This window comes from Acanthisitta chloris, unplaced genomic scaffold (assembly GCF_000695815.1).
Source record: "Acanthisitta chloris isolate BGI_N310 unplaced genomic scaffold, ASM69581v1 scaffold4278, whole genome shotgun sequence".
Taxonomy (NCBI): domain Eukaryota; kingdom Metazoa; phylum Chordata; class Aves; order Passeriformes; family Acanthisittidae; genus Acanthisitta; species Acanthisitta chloris.
In genome coordinates, this window is record NW_008688516.1 from 244 (window position 1) to 12,158 (window position 11,915).

At 43.4% G+C, this 11,915-nt stretch overlaps 1 protein-coding gene across 1 annotated transcript; it reads right to left on the minus strand.

The window, feature by feature from the left end:
- Positions 1-242: 242 nt before the first annotated feature.
- DDB2 (damage-specific DNA binding protein 2, 48kDa) lies at positions 243-11,450 on the minus strand (the record flags this gene model as incomplete). Its single annotated transcript, XM_009081032.1, has 9 exons — positions 11,279-11,450; positions 8,617-8,747; positions 7,367-7,558; positions 6,416-6,561; positions 3,394-3,493; positions 1,844-2,021; positions 1,003-1,148; positions 605-769; positions 243-288 (listed from the first exon to the last, which is right to left on the minus strand). Coding segments are annotated over exons 1-9 (1,276 nt in total), but the record flags the coding sequence as incomplete, so codon positions are not given.
- Between the last annotated feature and the right edge of the window lie 465 nt (positions 11,451-11,915).

The window sequence follows — 11,915 nt, forward strand, 5'->3', positions numbered from 1 at the left end:
CTTCATGCTCTCAGGAATGTTTGACAGGAGACGACTACCAGCCTGTTTTCCAACTGCAAAGGTCTAAGACTGAAAATAAAGTCCTGATCTCTTTTACAGATGTTGGAAATTCTAGAGGACTACTAGCAAGTGTGATGTGGAAAAATCCCTCTCACAACTTGCTTTAATGTGGAGTAACAAGCCAGTCCTTTCCTAGGACCGAAACCCACCCAGGATTAGTGCCCCAGGTTTTCTTTACTTACCCATGCCAGAAGCCAGTGTGTCTCCCATAGGGTTAAATTTATTGAGCTGAAAATTAAAACACAATCAAAGTCTGCAAGAGCATCACTGCTTACTTATGTAACAGTCATAAGAGCACCACAGCTTACGTAACAGCCACAAACCATCTGGAAAACCCAATGTTCCCTAAGAGTATCACAAAACCCCCACAGATGACCATGGACTTGCCCTGCTTGAGTCAGCAGCTTTAGCTGGCAGCCATATCCCACGAGAGCATGAGTCTGTCACAAGAGGATATTGTTCTAGTCCCAAACCCAGATCTCTTTCACAGAGACACAGCAGTGTTCAATACGCAGCTGTCCTTTAGCTGCAGTGCTCAACTCACCGAGATGATACCAGAAGCATTTGGATCATGGAGCTGACAAACCATCTCCCCAGTGTTCCCATCAAACACATCAACAGTTCGTAGCTCATTCACGGTGTACCCTGGGAACTTAGGGTCTGGGTAGCGACCCACGACAATGAGGTCGTAGCGAGGATGCCATGATGCCTAGTCATAGAGCAGAGTGATGGAGAGCTTAGAGGAAGGAACAGAGCTCATCACTGACACGTACTAGACAACTGACACTGTGAGTCATCCACAGCCTGAGGAAGAGTGCTCCACTGGGAATTGCAGCGTGAATTTCCCCCCATCAATGTAGTATCTGTGACCAGAAATCAGACTACTTCTGCTTTACAGCCAGCTGCTAGCACCAAATGTGATCCTCCTCAGGCTTAACTCACCTTAATAGGTGTGAGGTGCTGAAACTGCCTGTGTGGATGTGGAATCAGATGCTGGGGCTTGGTCCAGTCTGAAGATGAGTAAACTCTGATTTCACTGCGCTGGTCCGTGGTCAGGAGCTTGGCACCATCTGTTGGGCTGAAGTAAGCTAGGAGAGGGGGACAATAAGGCAAATGCTGATCACAATGCTGTGGCTGACAAGAACCATAAAAGTCATGTTTCTCTGATTTCAAATCCATTGCTATTTCTTTAATAGGGTTGTGAATATGGCTGCATGTTCCAACAGACAAGACTCTACCTGTCTCACGCAAACTCAAAGCTCTTACAAACATAAGCTGAAACCTACAGTGCTGGGTTACCTAAGAAGAATTATTATTCTCATTTCAGAATCACAGGAGGAGACATTGCAAAGAAAGGAAGTTGCTTGTTCAAATGGAAAGACAGTGGAATAATTAGACAAGACATCTGCAGTTTGGACTTCCATGAACTGGTAAAGTTGCCCCCAAGAAAGGTTTGAGTCTCACACTCTGCTTTTGTCAAAGGAATTGCCCCATTAAATCCAGTTTTCTAACCTCAGCCACTGCTGTTGCTTCCACAGTCACCTCTCAAGGTACAGTGCCACAGCCTGTATGGCAAGCCTAAGGGTGCTGCAGCTGCCCTATTCACCTCCCTGCCTCTGGCCACATATTCCCAGTGCCTTCCTTGCTTTAATTACTGTGCAACTTTGAATCTGAGCAAAGTTGCACAGTAATTAGCAAAAGCTAACATTGCCACCACAGTAAAAGCTGAGCTGAATGGATTCTCTGCAGACATGAATGCAATGAAATCCTTATTTCAACTCACCTGCATTGACAGGTTTCTCATGAGGAAGGAAATAAAGAAAGTTCATTTTGTTTTTGATGTTTCTGAGGTCCCAGATTTTGACTGTCTGATCCACAGATGCTGTGGCCAACAGCCACTCACATCGAGAGTTAAACTCCACATGAGTCACTTTCTTCCTGTGCAATTTCATCTTCCAAATCTGCAGCAGACAGAAAACCATACAGAAAAAAAAAAATCAAGATCTGGAGTAAAGAAATAGAATAATAATCTACTAGTACAGAGTAAAGAGGTCTCACATTTGGAGAGTAACAAAACGTCTAAAATACACCAACAGTTTATCCACTGGAAACAAGGAAGGCGAAGAATGACCTTGGGAAATAACTATTTAATTCTAGGATAACTCTGACCTACCAATTTAATACAGCTATGCGAAAGGAAAATGCAATCCCTGGTTCACAGAGGGAAGTATAAGTGCCACTGTACAAAGCAAGATCAGATCTGGAAGACTTCAAGCAGTACCGATCTTCCACTTGCAGAAAGATTAAAACCAACTGGAACAGGTACAGAAAATGTGCTGCTAAGATAATGAGAAGGAAGGGCCTGCTTTGTGTGGAGGACCAAAAACCCTTGCTTTGTTTATCTAAGTAAAAAAGGTGAGAGGAGATATAATTGGCTTCTAGAAACATACCTGCAAAGGAACATGAGGGTAGGACAAATATTTCAATTAACGACAAATAAACACAAAGTGGCCATGAATAAATTTTTATCCAAAGGCAGAAGATTATTTCTCATCGAAAGACTGAAGCTGGCCCATCCTCCCTAGAAAAATAGGTATGTCCCAAGTGCAGAAAAGACTGTGACATTCTTTCATGAGAAAAAAAATAAAAGGAAAGCAAGTCATTAACCTTCAATAAGGACTTGGAACAATCTTGACTCTGCCTGTTAATTTACACAGCTGCCTCTGGACACAACTCATTGGGTGGCAAACAGAGCTGTTACCCTTACAGGCAGGAGAGATGGCTATGCTGGTGTTACAGTACAGCAGGCTCGTGAAAGCAGGGCCAACTCCAACTGTTCTCCACGACGTTTCTGTACCCCTTCAGACTCCGCTGTCGGCCTCTGCCTGCCCTCTCGTGTCTAACGGCAGGACTGCAATTTCCATCCGAGCGTTTGCTGCATTACTGCTGTGTGCCGACCCCTAGGTCATGGAAGGCTGTACGTCAAAGCAGTATCTCCTAAACAACTCTCATCAGTGCACTAAGTGCTAAGATTGATGACAGAGGGTGCTCACATCTTCAGGCCACCCTATAATTACTATGGCCAGTAGTAAATACTCTTAAGGAAAGGGTAGCACACGACACAGTCCCTGTTTGGGAATTATTACCATTACACTCAACAATGTGAAAATGTCTAATGGATGGCAGAAGTGGAGGACTTCTCACCACCCAGACAATGGGTGGACTCATCTCCTTAGCTGCAAGGCACTTGCTTTTCAGGGTCCCTGTAGTGTAGGAAAGCACATAAGCCATGAAGATTCCCACAGAGCTGATGCTGCATGGAGCCATACAAACCTCTTCACCAGAAGTGCTGAGCAGGACCACGTTGCCCACATTATCACCTGTTGCCACTGCACGGCAGCTTGCAGAAACATCCACACTGCAGTACCAACAACTAGAGGGAAAAACACAAAATCAGTGCTCCTCCCACAGAACGGGAAGGCAGACAAGCTCTGGTTCACATCTTGAACCTGACAAGGGAGACCACAACAGATTGCAACTTCAATCCCTTGTCTGATGGTGTGGGCCTGAGTATCAGGAATAAGGATGGCTTATCAGCAATGCTTTCTGTTGGTGACTGAATATGAAATTGCTCATTAGACAGAGTGTGATACACTGGGACAGTGAAACGTAATAGAGGCTGAAGAGCCACTTGGTGCCCAGAACACCCTTGGGACATCAATAAATGTACAAGAAACAGCTTTAAAATTACATTTTCTAAAAAACACTGAAGCAGCAGTAAAGACAAAAGCTTTGGACTGAAAGGTTGCACATCAAACTGTCTCAACTTCATGCTCGAGGAAACAAAGCTGAATAGAAACTTAGCCGATAAACATATATCTTAACCCCAGCTCTGCTGGGAGGAGAAGGGCAGCAAGAATAAAACTGCAGTCCTTTGGGAATTTGTGAAAGCTTCACTTGCAAAGATGAAACATTCTAAGAACGCAAGGCCATGGAAGTGAGCATGGTGAGCCTGAAGCCTCCAGAAGGGCCACAGGGTAAATTCAATAACCTGAAACTCAAATTGTGCAGGAATGTTTTGTGGCTACCTGAGGTGCTACAGACATGACAGAACACTGACAACAACGCAGAGGAGGAAGTTACTCTGCTCTTCTCACCTCACTTCATAAAGTGAAAAACAGTCAGTATCTTTGAGACAGGAGATAGCGTCACCAGAAGATGCAGGCAGCACACTCAGCTACTGTAAATGCGTAAATGCATAAATGCCCTGTGTCTGTCCAAGCCTGTTACCCATGCTGCTGTGCTAGGGTCAGGACCAGGACCCTGTCTCCAAGCTTCCTCATGGGGCCAATTCATATTAAGATTTTCCTAACACTGGATAAGATGAAGATGTTAGAGATCTCAAGAAGCAGTGCAGTATTCACCCCAAGGAACAGAGAATCAACCTTGCAGTGCATCTTCTCACCAAACATTATGGAACTCATGGCCACAGTCCGGGGCACGAGAGAACACCTGCACAGCTCTGCCCTCAAGGTCCTGCAGACTTAGGTGCCATCACCTGATGCCACATAAAGCTTCATTGCATCATAAGGACTGAACTTGATGTCTCCAAGGGAATCTCCTGGCCCTTTCTGAAATACATACAAAGCCAAGAGGCATCAAGGCTAGAGTGGAAGACAACATCTTAATACAACAGTCATCTCCTGGAACACACTGTCAGTTTCCCTAGGTACATGCACTACTTTCTGGCAGGGCGCATACATAAGAACTCTTTTTTTCTAACCTGTTTGCAATCTGAGCACATACATTCAGAGTCTGTAAGTTCAACCACACCACTTCAGTGTGCAAACCTCAGTAGCAGCATTGCTGCTTCTGCTGTGGGGGTAGGATTAATCTGCAGTGAACCATGTGGCTCAGACCAGGCTTCGGAGTTCACAGGCAAAACCAGCATGATCCCATGCATAAACCACACAAAAACTCATGACAGCCCAGCACCAAGCTTTTCTTAAAAAGACTTTGTCCACTAGTTCCCTACAGGCTGCTTCTAGTGCTGTATCTGGTCTTTCTCAAGGTACCAGCAGGCAGGATGAGACTGGGGCAAAGAAAAATCTTACTGCTAACCCCATGGCACAGAAATCTCATTTTCTGTGTTCGGCTATTTTGTTGTTTTCCCCCAACCTGTCTAATGAGGAAACATGGAAATCCTACACAAAGACAGAAAAGAATACTACTACCTGGGAGTCCCCAAATTCTTTGATACTCAAGTACACTCCACCTGCTGCTCGCAGAACACAACTACTTAGTAAAGTCTCACTGTAAATACTAGATTTCAGGAAGATAATGAAGACTAAAAAAAGTCCACCCATAGAGCCTCCCTGAGCTCAAAGCAGTAGGAGGATGGCATCATTCAGATCCAGGCATCATTGCTGTGACAGGCATCCTACTGGGATACAAGATCCTTGTGTCCCAGGACCCTTGCTTATTTGGCCAGTCATCCCAGCATTGCTTGCGTTTACCTTCTGCCCTATTACAAGGTTACAGGTGAACAGCCAATGTGGAAAACAACCATGAAAGCTGCCACTCAGAAAGAATCAGTGAAGAAAAGTAAAGTGGAAGTTAATCAAAATTCCCTCACTTACCTTTAACCACTGAACTGAAGTAACTAATTGAAGAGCTCAGACATGAGCTCATGAGTCCACAGAAGAAGGAACAGTCTCAGAAGTAATTCTTAGACCTACCTCTAGCAATTTATCTCCTCTTTTCACTCATTACTAAAGGAGCCCAGACTCTTAATTTTGGTATTTTAGGCAAGCACCAAAAGCTAGGTGGGATGAATTGGCATGATCATTATGGCATGCACTGCTTGAATTCAGTGGCATTTGTGGAGAAGCACTGATGGAACTTTGAACTGTCCTGTAAAAACCATCAACAACAAGCAGCACTGCTAACAAGTGAAGAGATTAGAAGGTCCTTGGGGCACAGAGCTTGGGGGGTTTGAAGAACGCACAGCTGAGGAAATCCACTGGCACCCTCACACTCTCTCATGTACAACAGGAGGTAAGGAGCATCAAAGAGTCCCTCCCTTTCAAGGAAGAAAGGCTCTCTCCTACCCACTACCCCATTTCAGGGAAAAATAAAAAGAACGAGCCTCCCTGAAAGAGAGAATCCCTGAGATCAGAGGATAAAGGACGTGTATATGGGGAAGAGGAAGACCAGCTCCCACATATTAGTGACAAACATCTCTCTCTCTCTCTTTCTCTCTCTCTCTCACTCACTCGCTCTCTCTCTCTCTCTCTCTCTCTGTAGCACTCCTGCCAGCAGGACACAGAGGCCCAAAGCATTACTGTATTCTTACTCCCAGTCCTCGGTGCTGGTGAAGACCCGGACAGTATTGCCATTAAAATCCTGCAGGGTGGTAGTGCCGGCAACTGACGAAGTGTACAGCTGACTAGGGTTAAAAGGGTTAAACTTCATTCCTGTGATGGCCCCTCCAGCTCCCATCTACAAGGAAGGGGATGAACAAAAGAAAAATCCACTGAGTGATGGGAAGAAGAAAAGTGTGATCTGTAGGTCTGTATCCACTGCTATGTCTTTAACAGCAACAGTGAAACACACCACAGTCCTCTAGGCAGGCAAAGACAACCATGTCCTCCCACAAAATGGCTGTCTACACAGCTGTCCTCCTGGAGGACAGATCTGCAACTCCTTCAGTCCCCAGGCAATGTATTCCCTTGCTGGCTGGCACCATGCTGTTTACAAAAAGAGAAAGATGACTGGAATTTCTGAAGGACAGACGTCCCAATGTCTATCTATGCTAATTTAGGAAGGCAATAAAAGTTAGTAAGTCTTTGAGCCCAGTCGGAATGGAAATGGTTGAATACAGCAAGGAGGAGGTATGCCAGCTGTATAAACCAGTCATTCTACCTCGGTTCCTCACTTTAGATAAAGGGACTTTGTTTCTCCCCACTCAAAGATGTTTCTTCATCTGACACAATAAAAAGTGAGTAGAGAAAGATCAAGACCTAAACCACACAGACTCTCTATGCCTACTTGTTTCTGGCATCCCTTTAAGATAACTGTTTTGCCAGTTGCTGTATTATTTTTCCACTGAGCACACAAAGTACTGCTTCGTTATGCACTTAATCACCGTATTTCAGTTCTCCCCAGTGCTACAACTTAGGAACAGACATGCCCTTACATCTCAGTCCTGCCCCATAACCAGCTACTCTGAAACCTCAGTTTTGATCTAGGGTATTTGGGGGTACTCCAGTTTTCCTTCCCACCCATTCCACACACACAGGCTTACCCCCTTGATGAAGCAGGTTTTAGTAAGTACTTCATAGTCCCAAAGGATAATGTCTCCACCTTTGGAACCAACAGCTACTGTACTGGGGTGTGTTGGATGCCATTCCAGGCACGTCACTCTCCTGTCAAAGGGACTTGCAGTTCGAAAGAGGCGATATGAGGCAAGAGAACGCAGAAAAGGCAGCTGCAGACACTGTTAAAAAGGCAAAGGGAATTATGACTTTTGCAGGTATCCCTGAGATTCTCAAGGAGTGCTAACAATTTCTAACTGTCATCAGTGTTAATACATTTACACAAAATTTGAAACGTCTCTGTAGATAAGCTGTCCCCAAAGGAAACAGCCTGTGCGACCACACAAATCCACATCAGCCACAGCACTCTGAAAGCAACAGAGAACTGAGAGATATCACACTTCAAATGAGGTACAGGGAGCTAATCCTTGTGGATTGAGCTAAAAAAGCAGGATAATTAGCTCCACACCAGTAAAAGACATTTACTATTATCTATGTTTTTACTGAGCATCTCAAAATGTTACACATCATCCAGAGATACAATATTATGGTCCTCCCTCAAATTTGTCCATAGCTCTATTTAACAGCACAAAAGTGAACAGAATGCTTTAAATAGGGAGTAAGAAACCAGACACGATTGCATTATTATTCGGTTGAAAAATAGGTACTGCTTGGATGAGCCCAGTGATTTCTTTATCATTTGGATACTTAAAATACATAAATCATCTGGAAGATATAGCCAGCCCAGGTGCTTCCCACCTATGGATGTTACAGGAAGTTAATTTTCAAATGAAAGGCATCTGGCTCTACAAAAAGGTAAAACATTACAGACTTGATGGACTATGTCTGCAAAGAGAAAAAATCAACACTAAACCTGACAAGCTTAGCAGAGTAGAGTGGATACAAGAATAGTATGACTGAACAGTCAGATCAGCATGCGAAACTTTCACTGTGCAATAACTCAACTGGTAGAATGGGGAAGTTTAAATATGATTCAAAGAAGCACAGAATTAACAGAGGATAAAATGTAGATGACATGCCTGTGCCAAGCAAAAGGGAAAGCCATCTCAGCTCTTGCATTTTACAGGATTAAGAAACATAAGGGTGCGCCAGACTTGGAGCCACAAACTGTGTATGTGAGGAACTTTAAGCCCCTTTAAAGTTTCTCTGGTTGTGTTGAAGATCTTTTTGTGTAGGAAGTTGAGATATCCAACAGGTCATGGAAGAAGAAACTCCTCACCTGCCTGAGCTGTGCCCGAATGGAACCTCCCAGCATGTTCTGGTAGACATAATGAACAATGCTGCACTGCCGCTCCAGCTGATGGAAAAGGACTCTGTTATTTCTCACCACAGACCCACCTCTGCTCCAACCTGCCAGAGAAAAGTGTAAAACTTACTGATAGGCAACACCTGTCATGCTCCTTCACTAAACAATATAGGAAGACATCTGCATTTGCTGCTACATCCATGAAAAGCTTTAGCCACAAGATAAAAGTCTCTAAATAATTCTTACATGTCTAAGGTGCAGCAGCTTCTGCAATTATGGAGTCCAGTGCTTCCCATAGCTTGCCAGGGCCTTGTGTATGCTTCCTCTTGTTAAACCTTCCTTCTCTTTGCCAAAGATTTATCAAAGACAACAGGAAAGGACTAAAGCAATGTCACAGGCTGTGCATCTCTTGACCAACATACAATTTGAATGGTTCATAGCCAAAATATAATGTGGCTATCCAAAACCCCATCAACTTGGAAATCTGCCATGGGAGGTGGGAAGTCCTTGCCTCCAGCAAAAGAAAGGTCAAACGTGTGACCATCAGAAACACCTGAAAATTCTCCAAGCATAGCAACATGGATTCCCACAGAGTTCCTGAAATGCCTGCTTGTGAATCAGAATTTTCCATCTGCTTGTGCTGTGGCCTGTAGAGTTTGTGAGTTTTGTTTTGATAATAGACTTGCTGATGCCTCACAGGCCTGAAAACCTATCTGTTTGGAGTGATTTTTGCTGAGGCTACAGCATGTTTCTACATTTTGTTCATGTTTCTAGTTTTCATCTTCAGGGACCTTTACATAAAATCTAGATCTATTCAGTCTCATGTCTGTGATCTAATCAACCCCCAGCAATAGTCTGTAACACCCCTGGGGCTCTAGATGTTAAATGCATTTCTTAAGAAACATAAAGGATATTTTCATTTGAGGATATTTACAAAAAAATTACAGAAGACTGAAAACACAAGGATCATTCTATACGATTAGAACTCAAACAAAATCTTTCTTTAATGCAGCACTGGAGCCCAGAAATACACAGGTGTGAAACTAAACTTCTTTGTTCCCATGCCAACATAGTGCCAACACTTGTCACACCTGTTGAAACAGGTATAAGAGTTTTTATATTCTAATTCCTTTTTTTCAGATAAATTAGCATCCACAGTTCCTTCTTCAGAGGTGACAGAAATTGAGGTACTTTTTACAGATTCTGTTTTACTATGAAGGACAATTATTATGAAACAAACTTTATAGGCCTTTTTAGAATCTGCTGGAAGAAACCCTTTAAAAGAGGTGTTTTAATTGCAAAAACCAGAAACTGTCCTATACAGCTCAGGAGAAATAAATTTTTTTCCAAACACATAAAAAAACTGGAACACAGAATGGAAAAGCTCAAATACAAAGGTCTTTAAGTGTTTTTTTAAAGGGTTAAGGGAAAAATAAGATTGGCCTCATTTTTCCAAAGTACTAGCCACATCCAATCCCCTCTGAATCTTACAGGAACAGCAGACGCTTACCATACCTGAAAAATCAGGCCATGAAATTACAAGAAAATCATGGAACTAAATTAACTACAGAAGATGCTTTAACTGTGCACAACTATACACAGCACTCCTTTCAAACAGAGTATTTTTGCCTCCACATTCACTGTTCATATTGCTCGCTGCTCCAAGTTTCACCTTACAAACCACACAATGGAAATGTACAACATCATAAAACCCTGTATCTGTGACTGTTGAGAAACACTTCAGTAATTTCGGAATCCTTAAAGCCAAAACTGTACAGACTTTGTAGGATCTCCACACAAGGCAGTAACCTTAATGATCTCAACTGTTGATGAAATTAAAGGTTTTATCTGAGGAAAGGAGGCTCAGGGAAGACCTATCACTCTCTGCAACTACCTGAATGGAGGTTGATCTGCAGGTCTGTCTCTTCTCCCAAGTAACAAGCTATGGGACAAGAGGAAAAGGTCTCTAGTTGAGACAAGAGAGGTTTAGATAGCATATTAGGAAAATCTTCTTCACTGGAGGGGCTGTCAAGCATTTTAACAGACTGTCCAGGAAGTGGTTGAGTCACCATCCCTGGAGCTATCTAGAAGACATGCAGACAAGGTGCCTTGGGCCCTAGCTTAGCAGTGGACATGGCAGTGCTGGGTTAATGCTTGGACTCGATGATCTGAAAGGTCTCTTCCAATCTAAGTGACACTATGAAAAGTCCCGGCTGTACCTAAAGTATAGACAACTTTCTTGATAATGCAAAGCATTAAAGTTTCCAGTGTGTTAGAAGTTAATCACCTCTTCTCATTACATCAAAAATCTTTAAGATACTACACTAAAGCAGAGATCTGGGATACGGGAATTCCACAAAACTTAGCCACCACCATGTGACGGCATCTTCAGTGAGTAGGTTTTCACCAACGGGTCTCAAAAATTAACCATGCATGCATGCACACACACTCACTAGACAGAAACCTGGAGGATGTGCTACCCCAACACATGACTGGGTATGGCTTCAACAGACAGCCCCATCTGAACAGTCATGTCTGAGCACGCTTCTGGCATTCTCCCTCTTCAACTAGTCACCGCCTGCCATGTGCAGTAAGGCTGGTAGGGAGAAACAGTAAGGATCCAAGGAAATGTTACCGATTTTCCCTGGGGGTTTAGATGTTTTTCTCACAAACAACCTCTTTGCTTGTGTCTCATTCCCAAGTTCCTCATAGTCTGGTTTCCTCTTCCCAGCTGATTTTGTCCCTTCCGGCCAATGGTGATGTGCCCTCTCGTGCTCCTTGTCCGTTGGCTGGTTCACTGGAGTCATTCTGTCTGACCACTAGAAGCAAACAAAGCTTGGAAGGTAAGACTGTCATACACTTTTAACTAAAGGACAGAGAGAAAAACTGGAAAGAAACATACCCAGTGGTCTGAAAGTAGTGATTATACCTGTACCCTCTTTCATCAGCATGACACTAGCTTCTTGTTGTGCTGATGAAAGAGGGGAACAGAAGAGTTTATCTTCTTTCTTCACGTATAAAAATGAACTTATCTTAAAGCACAAGAATATGTTTTGACAGATGTGCTTCTACCAAACGTTTAAGCTCGAAACCCACAGATCCACATAACGCACATCTGTGAAACCACATAATACCCGAACTGTTTCTGAAGTAGCTCACACTGAGCTCCTCAGATTCAGCTAAGAGAAAGGTCAGAGCTGTTATGACGATGGTCAGGGCTGACTGGTCTTCCACCGAATAAGCTCAGAAGATACTTCCTATTTAACGGCCGC